Here is a 20,306-nt window from a genome sequence, read left to right on the forward strand (position 1 = left end):
TAAATAATTAGTGGTTATGTTATTATCAATCTTAAGAGCAGATATATTGTTTCTTCTTTGGTTTAGTTTCTCAAGAGCAAAAAAGTAACTAGAATTTCTTTCACCTAGTTCTAGCCATTTTGCTTTGGACCTTATAAAAGCCCCTTTAGCCATGTTAATATATGCATGATCTATTTCTTCCTTTAGTCTTTTCAATTTAATTTCTTCATCATCTGATAGAGCATCTTTCTTCATTAATATGTTTAATTCATTCATAATACTGATTTCTTTAGTGTCATGTCTTTTTTTAATTTCTTTGCTTCGCCTTATTGCCGCTTCCCTTACCTTGAATTTGAAAAATTCCCATTTTAGTGTGTGATTCATATTGGTATCCCCGAATATCTGATCTGCCGTTTTTTCCACTATACTACAAAATGTATCATCATTCAATAAATTATTATTTAGCTTCCAAAAACCACGTCGTTTACTTTGACTTTGTTTATTGCCAACTAAGTGAATTGTGATCAATTTGTGATCAGTTAATGGAGCAAAATCATGAGAAGATTCTGAAACAAAATGTAAACATGGAGAAGATATTAACCATAAATCAATTCTGGATTGTAGAGATCTATTTGCATTGCTCCAGGTAATGTAAATCGCATGCTCAAAAATACTGACATAAACAACTGGCATCACCCTTTAAATCTACATGGCCATTGAGACCGTCATACTCTATCAAACACCACCATCTAGTGGATCCTATTCAAACTACATTGTGCTCAGATCCGCTTTAAAGCAGAGATGTAATTTTACATTTAGACTCGATCTGAAGTGGGCCAGAGAAGTCAAACTCTACTCTGTATAAGTGTAAAGACATTTGTCAGTGGGGCGATCGTGGCTCAAGAGTTGGGAGTTCGCCTTGTAATCGGAAGGTTGCCGGTTCGAGCCCCGGCTTGGACAGTCTCGGTTGTTGTGTCCTCGGGCAAGATACTTCACCCGTTGCCTACTGGTGGTGGTCAGAGGGCCCGGTGGCGCCAGTGTCCGGCAGCCTCGCCTCTGTCAGTGCGCCCCAGGGTGGCTGTGGCTACAATGTAGCTTGCCATCACCTGTGTGTGTGTGCGTGGATGACTGGATATGTAAAGCGCTTTGGTGTCCTTAGGGACTAGTAAAGCGCTATATAAATACAGGCCATTTACCATTTAGGTACACATTTAGTCCCTGAGAAGTCTTAACATGAAGAAAAGAAGAACAGTTTTATCAATAAGCCTCTGTTTTTCTACATGATAAATGTGGGAAATTATGCTAAAAATTCTGATAGTTCATTGCCCAGACAAATGTTCCAGTTGATGGTTTAAAACAGGAACTTTTCCGTCATTTAATTGTTTATCTTTTAGTTTACTTTCCTATGCTATGAATGGTGATGGAGAGGTCTACAAGGGAAAAAAGTGAAAATCTATTCATTCCTCCACATTTTCTGAAGCCTTTCAGTGGGTCAGACTGGAGTGTTGCCAGACTGATTCTGGCCCCCGGGCCTTATGTTGACACCCCTGCTTTAAAGCCTGAACCATGAAATAATTTCCAGAAAATTTAATATATTTGCTGAACCTTCTGACAAATTAAAGGAAAAATTCATATTCATTTTCCACATATGAGTTTTAATTTGAATTTGCTACATTAACGTACATTTGTGTGTGTTTTTCATTTTTCTTAAAAAACATACTTTGTAAATATAGGCCTGTGTTTCCCATCAGATGTTAAATCCTGTTTCAGATTACATGAGATGACTGAATTTGTTGTTTTAGTTCATTTATACTTTAAGTCTCTCCTGTTCTGTATTGCAGCCCCTGGATTATGAAGCGCAGAGCGAATACCACCTTGTTTTGAGCGTGGAAAATCTTAATCCTCCGAGCAGCAAGGCTTCCAGGCTGACTTTGAGCTCTGCCACAGTTACGGTCATCGTTGTGAATGAGAATGAAGCCCCACGTTTCAGAGAGGAGCCCATACAGATTGAGGTCCTCGAGTCTGTGAAACCTGGCACATTACTGAAAAACAATATTGCCTTTGACCCTGATAATTCTGATCTGAGGTATGATATGGCAGTGAAACAAGAGATGTTTTCCTATTTCCTAAAATAAATAAATAAATAAATATGCGACCACGGGGTAATTTCCTCTGCTGTCTGTATGATAGGTATGAGATTAGCAGAGATCCTGAGAGTTGGCTGGACATCAACAGAGATACAGGAGACATTACAGCAAAGAGGAAGTTTAACATGAGATCTCCACATGTGAAAAACAGTATCTACACTGCTGCTGTGAAGGTTATAGGTCAGCACGTCTACTCATTCTAGACTTTTATCATAAAAAAAAATCAATGTACATTCAAAGCTGATTCATTTTGTTGTTTTGCTATTGATTTACACATTGTGTATTTATCTTTTCTTGCATAGATGCTGGTGGTGTTTCAGCCACTGCTACATTGGCGATTACACTCAAAGAGACGAATGACTTCCCTCCTCAGGTTTTCCCCCTGACTGGCTTTGTATGCAGAGGCGGCAGCAGGTCACGTAAAGGTTTGCTTCTGACTGCTGTAGATGAAGACCTTCCTCCGCAAGCTGCACCCTTCCTCTTTCAAATACCTGACGATCTGTCCGCCAACTGGACCATCACTCAAGTAAATGGTAAAGAGCAACAAGAAGCAGAATTAATGGTCGTTCACTTAGGAGCTTGCAAATCTTATTTCCTCTCATTTTCTTTTTAAATTTTTTTTTTTTTTTAGATACTCATGCCATGCTTCAGCCGCTTGTAGACCTGGAGTTCAGAGACTATGCCGTCATGGTGCAGGTGTCGGACTCCGGCAGCCCAGCTCTGAGTGCTGAGGCTCAGGTCAATGTCACTGTTTGTCTCTGTGACTCCTTCAGAGACTGCAAGTCTGAGGCAGGGGCAATCTTAGGCTCCAGTGTGGGAATCAACTTCATCGCACTCATCATCATTGCGGCGAGCACTGCACTCCTGCTGTGTAAGTAATTTCAGCCTTTCAATTAATGTTTAAAGTAAAAAGATTTAGCAAGATGGATGGGTTATTCGTGCAAAATAATCCATATCCATATTGCTGCTTTAGTGAAAAAGTTTGCCACAATAGGTTAAAACCTGCAATAAGTGACTTGCTTTGCATGCAGTTTAGTGCACACATAATCGCAAAGACTTATGATCCAGCCATGAGAATGACAGGCAAAATATGTATCCAAATCCCAGCATGCATTAACAAAATAAAGCTGCAATAATTAGATTAGTTAACTGACCATTTATGTTTGAAGCAAAATGTAAGAAAAAAAGTAGATACAAAAAACACAGATAATGAATAATCAGATAAACATTAATACATTCATTTTTGCAGTGCTTCTCCTCCTGGCTGTTGCTCTGACCGCCTGTGGAAGACGCCACCACATCAAGAAAGGAACAGGACTGCTCATCGGGGAATCTGAAGACGACATACGTGACAATGTCTTCAACTATGATGAGCAAGGTGGAGGCGAGGAGGATGAGGTAAGGCTAAAACACGGGTTGGGAGACCATGTAAACAGTGGCACGTGAACAGAAGACAGTCTTATTCTTTGTAATGTAATTGAATGTTAATAATATTTCATTGTAACTGATGGTTTAAGTGTGTCTGACTTCTTTCTCTCACAATGCAGAACGCCTTTAATATTGACCTGCTGTGGAATCCCCATGATGCACCCCCCACCCCGGGGTCCTTTTACCCAGGGTCTGGAATTCCTCCTCGAGGGAAGCAGCCCCTTAGAAAGGACGCCCCACATAACCTTCCATCGCCCACCTACCCACGGAGGCCTCCTGCAGATCCTACTGACATCGAGGACTACATTAATGACGTGAGAGGCTCCTACCATTTATTTATTTAACACAATAAATAAAAGAAAAACTTGCCCTTGAAACAAAAACTCAATCAAATCTACATAAAATAAAACATGCATCATTACATTTCAAAACTCTTACTAATGAAGTTACTAACAGGTATTCTAAACGGCAACCAAACACAGCACAACTAAATTTGGATTGTGTTTTCTTATGTTTACATGTGTAATCATAAAGGCATGCCCATAGCACAGAAAGACTCATACACTCAAGGGTGAATTTCATGAGTTTTAAAGTAAGTTTCAAGTTTAAAGTAGATGATTATTATCTACTTTATAGTTATGTTTTTTTTCTTTGAGAGTGTTCCTGTATAGGAACCTGCTTTTCACCCTGCTTCTCATCTCTGCTTAAGGCTAATGCTTTTCCCCCAAAACCCTTTATTGTCTGACCATTTCTTAATAACATTTAATTTTACACTAATGGATTACACTGGAAAAACAATTTCAGTACAGCAGATATCTGTCTGAAAGTGCTGTAATGAAATTTTAAGTGCTTCCTTCTTTATTGTTTTCTTCACTGTCATGTGCCAACACAATGCAGACGCTGGATATTGCTGCTCATCTGAAAGAGAAAACAACAAATTCGAGAGGTTTGACAGGGTTAGCTAGGATGTCTTACTTTTTTGTCACTAATTGCCAAGGGCTTGCTTATAGGGGGTCGTCTGATTGTTGGGGTTGTTGTCTATTATTGTAGGGTCTTTATCAAACAATATAAAGTGTCTTGAGGTAACTGTCGTACTCAATTGGTGCTATATACATAAAACTGAATTGAAATCTGCAGGCTTTAAAGTGTCTGTAAATAAACCACTACTTAAAAAGCCTTTACTTGGCCTAACTATAGTAGCTGATTATAAACCAACTAATCTCCAACTATGCTGCTATTTCAAACATTCTTGAAAGCGTAGTTGTAAAACGACTACATGATCATCTGCAGAGGAATGGTTTATTTAAAGAGTTTAAACCAGGATTTACAGTGCATCACTACTGAAGGTGACAAATGATCTTCTTATGGACTCTGACATTGGCCCCATTTCTGTGCTTGTTTCGTTAGACCTCAGTGCATCATTTTACACTGTTGACACGATCATTTACAGCAGAGATTAGAACACACTGTTGGTATTAAATGAAATGTCCTGCAGTGGTTTGAGCTGTATCCATCTAATAGATTCCAATTTGAGCACGTAAAGGGGAAGTCTTTGTCACACAGGGTTCTGTAATAGCACCAATACTATTTATATTTTACGTTTAGGCACTATTATTAGAAAACACTGCACTTCTACAGTGGGGCAAAAAAGTATTTAGTCAGCCACCGATTGTGCAAGTTCCCCCACTTAAAATGATGACAGAGGTCAGTAATTTGCACCAGAGGTACACTTCAACTGTGAGAGACAGAATGTGAAAAAAAATCCATGAATCCACATGGTAGGATTTGTAAAGAATTTATTCGTAAATTAGGGTGGAAAATAAGTATTTGGTCACCTCAAACAAGGAAAATCTCTGGCTCTCACAGACCTGTAACGTCGTCTGTAAGAAGCTTTTCTGTCCCCCACTCGTTACCTGTATGAATGGCACCTGTTTGAACTCATCATCTGTATAAAAGACACCTGTCCACAGCCTCAAACAGTCAGACTCCAAACTCCGCCATGGCCAAGACCAAAGAGCTTTCGAAGGACACCAGGAAAAGTATTGTAGACCTGCACCAGACTGGGAAGAGTGAATCTACAATAGGCAAGCAGCTTGGTGTGAAAAAATCAACTGTGGGAGCAATCATCAGAAAATGGAAGACATACAAGACCACTGATAATCTCCCTCGATCTGGGGCTCCACGCAAGATCTCATCCCGTGGGGTCAAAATGATCATGAGAACGGTGAGCAAAGATCCCAGAACCACACGGGGGGACCTGGTGAATGACCTGCAGAGAGCTGGGACCAAAGTAACAAAGGTCACCATCAGTAACACACTACAACGGCAGGGAATCAAATCCCGCAGTGCCAGACGTGTTCCGCTGCTGAAGCCAGTGCATGTCCAGGCCCGTCTGAAGTTTGCCAGAGAGCACATGGATGATACAGCAGAGGATTGGGAGAATGTCATGTGGTCAGATGAAACCAAAGTAGAACTTTTTGGTATAAACTCAACTCGTCGTGTTTGGAGGAAGAAGAATACTGAGTTGCATCCCAAGAACACCATACCTACTGTGAAGCATGGGGGTGGAAACATCATGCTATGGGGCTGTTTTTCTGCCAAGGGGACAGGACGACTGATCCGTGTTAAGGACAGAATGAATGGGGCCATGTATCGTGAGATTTTGAGCCAAAACCTCCTTCCATCAGTGAGAACTTTGAAGATGAAACGAGGCTGGGTCTTCCAACATGACAATGATCCAAAACACACCGCCCGGGCAACAAAGGAGTGGCTCCGTAAGAAGCATTTGAAAGTCCTGGAGTGGCCTAGCCAGTCTCCAGACCTCAACCCCATAGAAAATCTGTGGCGGGAGTTGAAAGTCCGTGTTGCTCGGCGACAGCCCCAAAACATCACTGCTCTCGAGAAGATCTGCATGGAGGAATGGGCCAAAATACCAGCTACTGTGTGTGCAAACCTGGTAAAGACCTATAGTAAACGTTTGACCTCTGTTATTGCCAACAAAGGTTATGTTACAAAGTATTGAGTTGTATTTTTGTTATTGACCAAATACTTATTTTCCACCCTGATTTACGAATAAATTCTTTACAAATCCTACCATGTGGATTCATGGATTTTTTTTTCACATTCTGTCTCTCACAGTTGAAGTGTACCTCTGGTGCAAATTACTGACCTCTGTCATCATTTTAAGTGGGGGAACTTGCACAATCGGTGGCTGACTAAATACTTTTTTGCCCCACTGTATGCAGATGATGCCCAGCTATATACATCTCCCATTTACAGGTTAAACAGCATTCCCATAGCCTTTTTTTATTTAACATAATCAGCTAAGAAACATTTTCTTTCCTCAGGGCCTGGAAGCTGCTGACCATGATCCAAATGTGCCTCCATACGACACCGCCCTCATATATGACTATGAAGGAGATGGCTCTCTTGCAGGAAGCCTCAGCTCTATTGCTTCGGGTAGCTCTGATGGAGATCAGGATTACGACTACCTTAATGACTGGGGACCACGCTTTAAGAAACTTGCCAACATGTATGACCTGCGTTAGGGTGAACAGTATGCCACAGAAAGGATGCCTGTGTGATTGACAAGCAGTTCAGGACACAGATCATGCCTTTGGAGGTTTGTTTGTTTTTTTCTTTCTGGGCACATTTGAAATGTCCAGAACAAGATTTAAAGTGTGTCCAGGTAAAACGAATGCTGTAAAAGCACAGGCCTTAGATCTAATGTGCCTCGTGTTTTAGTGGACACACTGACAAAAGGGCTCACTGCTAAGTTTTGTGGTTAGCTCAGGAAAAGAAAGTGAGACAGTGAGAAATTTGAGTTGAAATGATCAGTCACGAGGAAACGAGGCGTGCATGCTACAGGGCAGAAAATGTGTTAAAATGTGCGTTCATGTCTGGCGTTGTTTGCTCTCATTCTTGGATGGCTCAGTAATGACTCATACAAGCCTGAGATTTTAAATATGTTCTTGTTTTTGTATACATGATTATTTTATAAGACTAATTTTCTTGCATATTAAATTTGCCTTTTTTGGTGACTGATCCTTCATTCCAGCATCTGTTAATCTTTTTGGAAGCCATGTCAACACAAAACATACTGAACCAAAATATATTCTGTAATTACTCTTTTTTACATATATGCTGATTAAATTCGATTCTACCCGTGCCTAATGAATAAATCAGAACCTTTTTACTGTGTTTCTTGTCATTATCATCATCAATACATACCATTAATATTAGATGTCCCACAAAGAACAACACAATGTTTAAATAAAACTTTATTTAAATATTTGGCAAAACCATTCTTTGGAGCTTTATATTCACTTCTAGCAATAAAACCAACGTGCAGTCCCTGACAAACATCGTTTCTCAAAAAAGAAACACATTCTAATCTGTTCCTACTTAATTACTGATTCAAGATGAGAGAAAGACCAAAGTGTGTGGTGGAAAATCTGCTGCGTCATCACCAGCATGACATACATTTTGAAATCTCAGCTTTAAAGGTGTTTTACAAAATGCAGAATGTGGTTTCCTCAGAACAGTTATTCCTCACCGCCTCTGTTTCAGGTCTAAGCGGTCTAACTGCAGCTCACTACAGACTAATGCACACCTTGATGAGCAGTCACAAACATCAGTGCCAATATATTTTGTGCATGTGACCTAACAGTACAGATTATTTCAGTAAAGAAAAACTCCAGTTACAAATGCTCAAGCAGCTTCACTTCTGCCATCTAAAATAACACAGATGTTCCAAAGAAATATCTGAAGCTAACCCTGAAAATGATTTATTATATTTTTTAAATTAAAAAGATCACATCTACTGGAGCCATCAACACCTATGTTGGCATAAACCTGCTAAGTGCACAAAGTAAATACTGTTCAGAGGCTTTTTCTCAACTGTTAGCACTTGTATTTGTTTGTAATCCTGTTTAAAAACACTTGTTTTTATTGTCACCATTGCATAATCATATGTCTCGGCAGCAAGCACACGAGAGAAATGATGGAATTCCCCAAAAATATTCATTCTGAAAGTTGCGGATTATCATACACATTAGCTACGTGGAGACAACTGCAAATGTTCATTTGCACGAAAGTTTGCACGGACTGCAGAGTTTTTTATAAACTTTCACTGTTAGAAATATAAAGCACTAAAGAAGGGACTAAATACGCTGTACATTTCGAAGATCACACCAGCTGAGGGTTCATGTCCTCGTCTGTCTGCTTGTGGGGTGGAGGCGGCTGAGGCTCGTCTTCTCCTGTGTCTTGTTTGTCCCTCTCTGCCTCCACCCAGCTCTGTGGGAGGATCATCTTCTTGGGCCCATGGGGTGGTGGACCCAGCAAGGCTTCAATGTCATCGTAGTTCACGACTTCACGCTCAAGCAGCGCATTGGCCAACTGGAAAGACAGACCCAGCGAGTTTTTAAAGGCAATACAGAAGAATTGGCCTCACATGATTAAAACGCATAAAGAACAAAACAACCGACCAGTGTTAGTTTGTCTCTGTTGTCCAGGAGCAGCTTCTCCGTTTGTCTGTATGCACGAGCTATCATTATCTTAGCCTCCTGCAAATACAGAAAGATGTATTCAAATTTACCAATTCACTTTTAAAACAAATGTCAATGATTTGCAACTGCTTTTAAGATTACATTTGAATGAATACAAATAACATTAAAACTGAGAAATATTATGATTATAAAAAAAATATTATTTTTAATAGGATGCTTGTAGCAAAGCGTCCAAACCTTCAGAAAATGTCCCGTACATACTCTAACAGCTGCAAGAGCTACAAATGTATACTTTAGCATAATAATATTAGCTTATTACTTCAACATTCACAGTGCTAATCTGAGAACAGAGGACTAATCCGATTTTTGAACCCACATGGTCCATCTGCTGCTGCAGGCCCTGGCTGAAAGGACGGCGCCCAATGGCACCTTGCTCTTCTGTTTCTGGGAACGAGACCTGCCCGACACTGTCGCACATGCCGTACTGCTTCACCATGGAGTAGGCCACACGCGTCACCTTGCGCAAGTCATCTTGAGCTCCTGGGGACACAGAAAAAAAGACGCTTAATGTTTAAATTTAATTAAAGCCCACTTCCACATCTTTCAGGTTTAACCAAACTTGCCAAAAGGGAGAATATTTATTTGGCTGCCCAGCAATTAGATATTTGACTGATAATAGAAAATGTATTTAAAGTAAGCAGTATGACCAAAAAAAAAAAAAGGGAAGTGTTCACTGGTAGGTTGTGATTACAGGAAATAGAAACCATGAACATGGGTGTAAATCATCAGTCATGTTAATGTAACAATTTGCTCTCTGACCTTGGATCCTGGCTTTCTTCTGTGTGTTAGTTTGTCACAGTTGGAGACTAATCACACTAAACACCAATAGCAACATTTCCCCCTGATGATAACAGTCTGCTCCAGGAGGACAATGGACCTCTCTACACCACAAAAACTGCTTGGTAAGAATATCCAGGTGTACAGGAACAACCTTGAAACACAGATCCTACAACAGAGTGCCAACCAGTTTCACCCTATGGCTACGTTCACACTGCAGGCGAAAGCGCATCAAATCCAATTTTTTTTGACCCTATGCGACCCATATACAATCATGGTATGACAGTGTGAACGGCACAAGTCCGATATTTTCAAATCCGATCTGGGTCACTTTCGTATGTGGTACTGAATCCGATACATATCTGATGTTTCAGAAAGCGACTGCTGGTTCGGTCATGTCGCATTAAATCCGTCTTTTACGTCAGTGACACCAGACGCCAATTATCAGCGCCGGAGAAGACATCGCGAACGCTTCCTGGCCATCCAGTGTAGATGTCAGTGAAACTGTTGGGAAGACAACGTTGGAGAAACGTGAACATTTTATTTGTACTGTATAATCTGCAGATTCTGACAGAAATCTGCAACTATCCTTTGAAGCACCGCTCCTCTAAAACAGCAATAAGGACAATTATTAGGTTATTTACATTATTATGTGAATAACAAAATAACTTAAAGCAAAAATTGGGAAACGTAAAGTCCGAAGTCTTTACATTAAGGGCCATCAGTCAAACAATACTGTTTGGTCTGGGTCTAAACAGAGCGCGTTGTGTGCGACGTCTTCTTTTGCGCATGCGGGCCGCTTTAAGCGTTCACACTACAGCGCGTTTGCTGTCGCATTTTATTTGTAGTGTGAACGAGCAGACAAAAAAAAATCGGATTTGATCAAAAAATCAGAATTGAGCATTAAGACCTGCAGTGTGAACGTAGCCTATGATAGCTGGGTTAGCCTCCCACAAGACCCAAAAGATCCTCTAAAATTACCCTGGAGCAGACCCCACAGGACACCTGCAAAGAAGGCCTGACTGTAAGCTCCAACAGGCCAGAGCTGGTTTAGTGTCAGAAAAAGAGAACCTTAACGATATCAAGCAGGTGGTTTTAACATTGCAGCTGATTCGTGTGAAGATTAGTTGCAGGGTACCTGTAGTAACCTTGTTAAAGGTGATTGCTTCAGCAGCTCTTCCTCCTAGAGCCATACACATCCGCTCAAACAGCTGCTCCTTGGTGAAGAGATACTGGTCACGGGGTAAGATCTGGGCAAATCCTAGAGCTGCGTTTGTACGTGGAGCAATGGAAACCTGAAACACATCACATGATCTGTCAGTTTATGAAAGGTTTATAAAAAGGTGAATTGTACAGATTAAGGGTTAACCATTTGCACTGTTGCCTTTTTAGAGTATTTACATTTGTATCATAGCCTATTAAACTGTATGCTTTTCTAGATCAACATATAACCTCCACAGTCCTTGTTCATAGTTGTGTCTTGTGTGGGACATGCGGCATATCCATTTGGGTTTTTATACACAGATGTGTGAAAGCAAATGGTATAAGAGGCAGAAAAGGAGCAACTGAAGAGAGACCCAGGATCATGAATAATCCAGGCATCTGTATAAACTGCCAAAACACTTATCAGTGGTGAAGTGGAGAAACAAGTGCTCCTCTGAAATGAAACCCTGCTCTCAACATGCTCTGTGGAACGCTTTGGACTTATCTGATTAAAGCTAAACATGACAATTAGATCTGGAAAGATTTACTTCTATAGAATGCGTCACATTTCAAGTACCTTCATAACTGCTTCTGTGTGCTCAAGGAGCCATCCCACTAAGGCATGTCCAGACTCATGGAAGGCAATGACCCTCTGCTCCTCTTTAGACAGGATCTTACTCTTCTTTACGCTTCCTGATGACACACATTTGTCAGATTTTGCCACCGACACATAAGAAATATTTATTTCCCAGAACTTAGCGTGTGCATTATTGTACCTGCTATAACTCTCTCCACCGCATACTCAAAGTTAAAGGTATCGATGGATTTGTACCCTTCTCTGGCAGCATGCAGAGCAGCTTCGTTACAAATGTTTGCAATGTCTGCACCTGCAGAGACACCATGAGATAACAAACGTTAGAATAACACTTCAACATCAGCAGTGTTGAGAAGTTCTTTTTGATTTAGAACTTCTCTTTCTTCATGGAAGCAGATAGACCAGTACTTTAGTATGCCCAAAGATGTTCATAGACTTCAGTTAGGACTAGGAATGATGCTCTTTACATGATACCAATGCCAAGAAGGAGTCTACTTATTAAACCAATACTGACTATTTTATTGATTCCTGATTTGTTGTCTGAGCAAGCCTACACAGAAGATAAGCTAACAAGCTTGATGATTACGATTGACTGGACAGTTTTTTGGTTCTTGATCCCCATCCCTAAGGAGAACCATAAATGTGCACGTACCACTGAAGCCTGGGGTGAGCTCTGCCAGACGCAGGGAGTAGAAATTTGCTGGCTGAGTCAGCTTCAAGATCTTCAGATGCTGCTCAAAGATCTCCTTCCTCTCCTGGAAAACAATCGAAATGAAACAAACCAATCCAAATCTCCTGCACAGCAGCAAGGTTAAGTTGTTATTAAATGCTCAGCAACAAATGACAAGGATACCCATTTGGAAGATACCCAATGATACCTGCAGTGTTGGCAGATCTATAAAGATGTGTCTGTCCAGTCTGCCTGGTCTCATTAGAGCATTATCCAAAATATCTGCTCTGTTAGTGGAAGCAAGAACAATGACATGGTCTGTTGTTCCCATGCCTGCAAAAGAAGAGGAGGTTAGTATTCTGCCTGAAAAGCGAATGGGCTGCTCTGAAACCAGATGTTTTACTCACCATCCATCTCTACTAGCAGCTGGTTGAGAGTCTGCTCCTCCTCAGTGTTGGAGAAACCTGACATGTTGGTGGAGCGCTTCTTTCCCACAGCATCAATCTCATCGATGTAGACGATGCAGGGTGCTCGAGTGCGAGCCTCCTTGAATAAACTCCTGACCCGAGCAGCACCCAGGCCTACAAACAAACACATCGCTGTACATGATCTGGTTCTGCTGGAGGTTTCCTCCTGAAGAAGGGGACTGTCGCAAAGTGCTTGTTCACAGCTGGTCATGTGATTGTTGGGATTTTTTATGTATCACTGTTACAGCGCATATACATATAAAAAATAGGGCACTCGCTCTTACAGGCTCAAGTAAATCAGATATCTTTCACTACAGTAAAACCCAATACTATATCTATATGATGATCATAAACAACATCATCAACTCACACAGTGAATATTAGCATCATGTTGATGCTCATGCTGTGTGTCCATACCTCCAATGACCTCCACAAACTCAGAGCCAGCCATAGCCAGAAACGGCACCTTGGCTTCCGTAGCTACAGCCTTAGCAAGCAGGGTCTTCCCACATCCTGGAGGGCCAAGCAACAATGCACCCTTGGGAACCTTGGCGCCAAGCTGGAGGTATCGTTCAGGACTCTATGAAAAGGTAAAGCTAGTGCTGTGAGTATTAAGCCGCAGAGGAGGAGGTTTGAGGATTCAGTTGATCAAGGCTTTCTTAATTAAATCTCAAATATTTAATGTGCTTCACTTGTGCAAAATGAACATATTTTAACTTTTGAGTACGTTTCTTACCTTGAGGTAGTCAACAAATTCCTTTACTTCCAATTTAGCCTCATGCATGCCTGCCACATCTTTGAAGCTCACACCTTTACCCGACTTCCCATCCACGATGGTGAACTTGGCCATCTTCAGCTGATTCTGTTAGGCAAGTTGGAATGTGGAGTTAGTCCACAGAACAAACAACATAGATGTCAGTTTACTAAAATGTGTTTCATTTACAAAAGCACTGAAGCCGCCATCTCTGCCACCCATGCCAGCAAGTCGAAAGATATACCAGAGAATCGCCACACCGATCGCAGCCATGCCCAGAGCATAGACTGCACTGAAACAAGAATAGAGGGAGGAAAAAGGCTGTTTTTAACTTGAAATTACGACAAACCTGTAGTTCAAATATTAAAATTTATGACCACATTGATTGCATGCATACGCCCATAGTCTAAGAAACAATAATGAAGTTCAAATGGATTTGAAAAGAAGGGCTTCTTGGATTCAAACAACTTCTACTGGAAGTGCTGTTTGGCAGGGATACACGTAGCATAAAATATGGAAAAAAACAAAACAAAACTCCAAGGCATTTTCTTTTCAAAATAAAATTTAAATTTAAAATTCATTTTCACAACAAAAAACTCCCAACATGTTTCTGGCACACAGGCATTCATGAGGAGAAAATAAATAAATAAATAAATAAATAAATAAATAAATAAATAAATAAATACTGCTGAACTTATGTTTTTATGAAAAACAAAAAGCAAAATAAGCCATAATTTTGTTTTTGTTGTCGTATCTGCTCTGTATGATTTTAGCAGTGCCTTGAATTATTTCTTAATCTTCAGAAAAGATTAGGAAGGCACCTCATAAACGATTTCTTATAATGTCTGCTCTGATAAGAGTTGTTTTCTTACTTCCCAAAAAATCCAGTGCGCTTGTAGGACACTGGTATTCTGTCCTTGCTGTCAATATTCAGCTCCTCCTCGGCAGCTCTCAGCTTCTCCTCGAACTTGTCAATGTTGGCAACCTGCATTCTGTACATAAGCGCCAGCCTCTGCAAAGCATGAGACGTAGCAGGAAATTAGAATTAAGCATGAGGGTCTCCTGCGCTACTTTGAGTGTGTTAACAGTGTGTGTGTGTGTGTGTGTGTGTGTGTGTGTGTGTGTGTGTGTGTGTGTGTGTGTGTGTGTGTGTGTGTGTGTGTGCAGAAAATCATGTACAACATACAGGCCTTCCGAAGATGACTGCTCCGGGATGAAGGTATATTTCCACAATGTCACTCTCGGGAACGACCTGCACACGTGACACCTCCCCCTTGGCAAGCATCTCGTTCACAAAGTCGTTCCAAGAGATGTTACCGCCACTGGTGTTAATGGAGTTCAGCAGGCTCATGATGAGCGCTATGATGAAGAGGGTTCGCAGGCGTTCCCGGTACATCTGATCCTCCTGTTCACGCCGTTTCTTCTCCTCTGAAAGGTGAGGCCGAAAATAAAAAAATGAAATAAAGTAAATGACGTGACAAAGAAACCAGGTGTGGTGCAGGTATTTATCAGTTGCATCAAGTAGCAAAAAAAATATGCATCGCTTACCTTCATCTTCCTCTGGCGTCTTCCCCTTTGGCCCATTCTTTTTATCTTTGTTTTGATTAGACTGAGATGTACTGAAGAGATTTGTTGCCCCTGAAATCAAACAGTTTAATTTAAAGCAGCTATAAGTGAATTTTTAAACAACTTATGAAGGTAAACTAAGTATTTACCGAGTAAATTTGCCAAACCAACAGGGTTCCTGAGCAGGTTGTTCCTAATTAGCTCTTTTCTAAGTCCCACCAAGCTAGGCCCCAAAGGTCTGTGGAGAAGACTCTGTTATGGGAATATTGGAGAAAAAAAGTGGAAAGAAATCAGAATCAAAATCAGAACTAGAAAACCTAGTTAAATCAAAAGTGTGTAAATTTATTATCAACAAATGTGTTTACAACTTAAGGAAAAACAACAAACAATGTCACAATCTCAAATTGAAGACTTTCCAGAGTAGAATAAAAATAAGTTATTAAGGCATCTGTGACGGTTCTCAGTCATCCAGGTCATCATAGTCTAAGGAGAAAAGCCTCTGGACTTTTTTTAAGTTTCCTTGAAGAAACTTGAAAAATTCCAGACGCTTTTCTTTCCACGCTCCTTAGACAAGTGATTAAGGCGATCATATTTGACACTTTCAAATTTAACAAGTTAAATCATTATAATAAAACTATACCATATATGTGAAGTAAATCTCAGTAACAACAGTGCAGAGAGATTAATATTTTCTTACATGAAGAAGGAAATTTGACTAGAGCCATGGATACTTCTGATTATTTTATTATTAGATATCAACCTCAGTTGATGCCAAAAAAGCTATTAGCACTGTTTTGGGAGGTAAAATTACTTATAGATCAAGTGTTGAAAAATCAATCATGTTGAGCCTTCTGCTAAAAAGATATTTCCTGGCCATTTCTTTAGGTACACCTTGTCCTCAGACCTGCCTTAATCCTTTGTGACATAGATCCAATAAGGTGCTGGACAAATTTCTCTGAGATCTTGGTCCAGATCGACATGATAGCAACACAGCTGAGTCATGGACGGATCAGGATGGATTCATGCTCTCATGTTGTTTATGCCAAATTCTGGCCGTGCCATCTGAATGTGACAGAAGAAATCAACTCAACAGACCACGCAATGTTTTTCCAATCTTCTATTGTCCAATTTTGATGAACCTGTGTGAAATTTAGACTCAGTTTTCTGTTCTTATCTGACAGGAGTGGTCTTCTGCTGCTATAGCCCATCTGCTTCAAAGTTCAGCTGCTCAGAGATGCTCTTCTGCTCAAAGCAATCTGGGAATTCTCCTCTGACCTCTAGCATCAACAAGGCATTTTAATCCAGAGAACCATAGGGCACCGGATATTTTCTCTTTTTTGGATCATTCTCGGTAAACAAGAAGAAACCCCCCTGCAGAACAGCATTTTCTGAAATACTCCTGTCTGGCATCAACAACCATCAGTCATTTAAACCACCTTTCCTCCGAATGAAGTGGCCATCCATGGCCACTCATCCTATTAGTTACTTCACTCTTACCTGTATGAGTTTCTGTTGCTGCTGATCTGTAAGAGTCCGCTCTGACTTTATAAGAAGCGTCTTCCTCACGTGATCACACCTAGATGGGACATTTTGAACACCGCGGCTGGATAATGGCTTGCTCTCCAATACATAACAGTTTCGCTTCAGCAGCGTCCACAATAAACCTCTGCTGTATTTGCGACAAACACCAGCACTTTGCTGCAACAACAAAGCTGACATAGTGGCTGTCGTTAGTCGAAAGCGAACATTTAACGGAGCTAATGCACCGACATAGCTGTCTCCGTCTTCTCGGAGGTTTAGAGCTCGGTTTGGAGCTCGAGCTCGTTGTTATTCAACCGCTCAGCCGGGCAAAGACGTCAGCCCTGCGGGGACCTACTTCGGCGCGGGGAACTCACAAAGACTGTTTAATTTTTTTTTTTAAAAATCGTATTTCATCATTATTTACTAATCCTCGTTAGAGATACATTGTATGTTTAGTATGTGCAGAATGCTAAATAATACAGTTAAACGCATCCCGGAAGTCGAACTTTGAACTTTAACCTTTCTTTGTCGATCTTTAAGGACCTGCAAGCTGCGCATATGTTTGCGCAGGATTTACGCAAAACAGCTTTAAAGCAGCACATTTACGACACATCAGAGAGTACAGTTACCTTTACCCCCCTCTTTATTGTTGCGAAATTAACCGCAATTTTCAAAGGATTAAAAAAAAAGTAAAAATGTGTGTAATGTATGTAAACGGTTTAAATTAGCAAATTTACTGCTTCCCGTGAAGCCTGCAGTAAAGCGTTGTGGGTGTTTGTTTACTTGATTTTTCAGTCAAAGATTTATCACTGGTCCACCAGAGAGCGCTGTTGGTTAAGATGATTAAGCTGTTTTGGTACGGTGCGATTTAGCAAAATGAATGCATATGAAAACAGACAATGTTGGTTACGTGGGGTTAGATTGAGAGCAGGGTGCTTTTGTGTTTCGGTCCAGTTTAATAATAATAATAATAATAATAATAATAATAATACCCGGTATTATTAATGTGAATAAGCTTCAGTCAAGTAAGAAGAAAGGCTTTTGTGGATAATGAAAACAATGTCGTAGTAACGCAGACTGTATGGAACTGTATGTACAGGTCTGATTGAATGGCATTAAAGTGACCCAATGAGAGTTTGGAGTTTTCCTTTCGGCCAATAGGAGCATTCGTATCATCCGTTCACGTATCAGTTTAACCACGGGTCTGTCAGGTTTGTTCACCAGCACGCTCCGGTTTCTTCACAGACTCATCAGCCGAAAGCTGCACTTAGATCACGTCATTAGACATATAAAAGGCCGTGAAACATGCATATCTTAAGAATTATAATAAAAAGTTTTCCAGAGCGTTTTTCACGCGGATAGTCGTTTACAATTTCAAAGTATCAACCCCAAACCGCCGATAGTGTTGTTTAAATTATTTTACATTCATTAATAAATTCTTAAATACTAAAAAATATGCCAGCGAGTATGATGTATGTATAACTACTATGACTTATGATGATACAAAATGTTTTCTTGCGGGTTACCAGGCCCAATGGTATCAAGAAGGTCAGTATAGCTAAGCTAAAAAGACTTAGAGGGGATAACTACTGCTCTAGTACTAAATGAGTGGTAAATGGACTTAAACGGATTGGTTATAGAATAGCAGTGTGCATAGAGGCACACACCGAGGTCCTGTAGGTAATTATGTGAAGCTGCAGGTGTTTAATTATCACAGGGATCCCCCCCCCCCTCTCAATAAGTGTCGCAAAATAGCTCTCATCAGGGTCAGGCAACACGAACTCGCGAATGTCTTTAATGTATAGTAGACGTATGTGCGCCTGCGCGACAAAGTCTGTCTGAACTATTTTGTCATAAACAAGTGCTTCCACTTACTGATTCGAGCCAACCGGCGTAAACGTGTCTAGGAACATGTACCACGCGAGCTGGCAATGCGTTTTTATAAAGACAGAAAAACGAGTGCACCCAACGCCCGTACTCCATTTCCTTTTCGTGGTCCTCCAACTATATAATGGAGCGTTGTCTCAGGCGTTTGAAACTGTGACACATGGGCCGCCACGTTGGGGCACGTCTCAAGCTTGGACAGAAGGGTGGATAGGGTGGTTGTGCTGATCCAAAATGGCGTCGTTTTCAAAGTGCACTGCAAAGGTATCCGCCTACAGCATCGTAGCCAATCAGAGCTCGCGTTTCATCCGCGACTCGTTTCCGTGCCGAGCGTCCCCGCACACTGTATGCTAAGGCCGCTCGAAAACCGCTCGAATGGTTTGGCGGAGAGGATTAAAGCGAAACAAAAATAACATCTTTTGATGGCTTATATTTACCCAAGCTAGCCTCGAGCTACATAGGTGGACCGTTAAAGGTCCGTAGTTTTTGGAGAAGATGAAATAGCAACGCTGTAAACGAATTCTCGTGGATATTTTAGTGTTTTTTCTGTGGACGTCTGTTTGTTGGTCTACACGATTTTAACAAGCTAGCGCTAGCCTCGACTCGAATGAGCTGCGATGGTCGTCGCAAATTTATGCGGATGTCTCCGGAGCAGTGTATAGTGAACCGACGGCGACAAATGGGACCATCCAGCATCGGCGGAAAACACCACGGCGTAGACTAAACGTTAAAGATTCAGTAACTGGTTGAAATTGTGGGAATCAGACAGAGGTAGGTGTGCTTTTACTCTCCCTGCAAAGCTAACATGGCAACAACAACAAACTGACTCCTGCTGTCCCCGAGATTAACCCGTTATTATGGTGTGAATGTGCAATGTTTTCGTGCATTTACTCTTTTTAACCAGCGCTTTGACGTTGTATCGCCATTGAACTACATGCACTTTGTTTTTTTCCTCTTAAAATATTAAGAATTACTTCTCAAGTGCAGCTTTATTGAGGGGTTATCCTCTTCATCCCCCCTCCCAAGTGATCCGAGTTTGAAAGAAGGAATCCCTTCTCTTAGATACACATTGAGAAATTGTCTACACTCTGAAGCAAAATTTATTTAGTTGTGGTGAATCATTTTTTGAGCTTGATGTGATTGTCAATGTGTTGACTCTTTAAAATTAAGTCTAAATATCTTAGTCAGCAGCCAATACTGCAAACATTGGTACCCCATGCCCACGTGTGGCATTACTAACAGAGTAGCGCTGTGCGTGTGTTTTTGAAAGGTTTTTGCAAGCAAAGGTGGTTTGATGTAAACTGTCCGCGGTCTTTAGGCTAATAATTGGCTTATTTGTATATTTATACTTTAAGACTAAGGGGCACCTTTATATCCCAGACAATAATTAACATGACATTACTCAAGAGAGTGTACCAGTAACATCCAAATCTTGACCTATTTTCAAAAGGCACAGTAGCATTGCTCGTTTAGCTGGTGACCTAACGCAATACTGGTCTTCCAGCTTTTCCAGTTAGGTTAGCGTCTTAATTCTCTAGCTCTTATGCATTTGGATATGCTTTGGATTTGTACAACCCTGTATGTAAACAAAGCAATGAAAGACATAGTCAAAGCTGAAACCAGTGAAGAGGATTTGTTTATGCATTGCGGGTCCACAGGCTGTCCGGATTTTATCACTACGTGCTTGCATACAGTTGGAGCCTAACTGTATGAATGGATAACTATCTAAATTGGCAGTGTCGGTTCAG

At 40.8% G+C, this 20,306-nt stretch overlaps 3 protein-coding genes across 5 annotated transcripts in view; 2 read left to right on the forward strand and 1 right to left on the reverse strand.

Annotated features, from left to right (window-relative positions):
• The window catches only part of cdh15 (cadherin 15, type 1, M-cadherin (myotubule)), a 23,864-nt gene extending 16,120 nt beyond the window's left edge, over nucleotides 1–7,744 (forward strand). Inside the window, exons 8-14 of the mRNA XM_005937186.2 lie at nucleotides 1,821–2,065; nucleotides 2,170–2,306; nucleotides 2,429–2,659; nucleotides 2,758–2,997; nucleotides 3,376–3,524; nucleotides 3,674–3,868; nucleotides 6,902–7,744. Of these exons, the coding sequence (XP_005937248.1) occupies nucleotides 1,821–2,065; nucleotides 2,170–2,306; nucleotides 2,429–2,659; nucleotides 2,758–2,997; nucleotides 3,376–3,524; nucleotides 3,674–3,868; nucleotides 6,902–7,102 (1,398 nt within the window). The 3' untranslated portion in view covers nucleotides 7,103–7,744. The remainder of the gene's footprint in view (nucleotides 1–1,820; nucleotides 2,066–2,169; nucleotides 2,307–2,428; nucleotides 2,660–2,757; nucleotides 2,998–3,375; nucleotides 3,525–3,673; nucleotides 3,869–6,901) is intronic.
• Nucleotides 7,745–8,449: 705 nt separating this feature from the next.
• Nucleotides 8,450–17,192, reverse strand: spg7 (SPG7 matrix AAA peptidase subunit, paraplegin). Its single transcript, XM_014338369.2, has 17 exons — nucleotides 16,651–17,192; nucleotides 15,303–15,405; nucleotides 15,136–15,225; nucleotides 14,774–15,015; nucleotides 14,460–14,599; nucleotides 13,777–13,879; nucleotides 13,570–13,695; nucleotides 13,251–13,413; nucleotides 12,774–12,947; nucleotides 12,575–12,699; nucleotides 12,349–12,451; nucleotides 11,878–11,988; nucleotides 11,679–11,794; nucleotides 11,037–11,193; nucleotides 9,438–9,601; nucleotides 9,041–9,118; nucleotides 8,450–8,951 (listed from the first exon to the last, which is right to left on the reverse strand). The coding sequence occupies exons 1-17, from the start codon at nucleotides 16,870–16,872 to the stop codon at nucleotides 8,742–8,744; spliced, it is 2,427 nt and encodes an 808-aa protein (XP_014193855.2). The 5' UTR covers nucleotides 16,873–17,192; the 3' UTR covers nucleotides 8,450–8,741.
• A 1,683-nt stretch (nucleotides 17,193–18,875) lies between these two features.
• The window catches only part of ankrd11 (ankyrin repeat domain 11), a 111,759-nt gene continuing 110,328 nt past the window's right edge, over nucleotides 18,876–20,306 (forward strand). For 2 of the 3 annotated variants that reach the window (XM_042221005.1, XM_014338368.2), the window contains exon 1: nucleotides 18,876–19,329. The gene's annotated coding sequence lies outside the window, so the exon portion shown is untranslated. The remainder of the gene's footprint in view (nucleotides 19,330–20,306) is intronic. The other variant, XM_014338366.2, reaches the window with a different exon arrangement.

The sequence above is a fragment of the Haplochromis burtoni genome, unplaced genomic scaffold (assembly GCF_018398535.1).
Source record: "Haplochromis burtoni strain Fernald_Lab_line unplaced genomic scaffold, NCSU_Asbu1 Contig_59, whole genome shotgun sequence".
Classification (NCBI taxonomy): Eukaryota; Metazoa; Chordata; class Actinopteri; order Cichliformes; family Cichlidae; genus Haplochromis; species Haplochromis burtoni.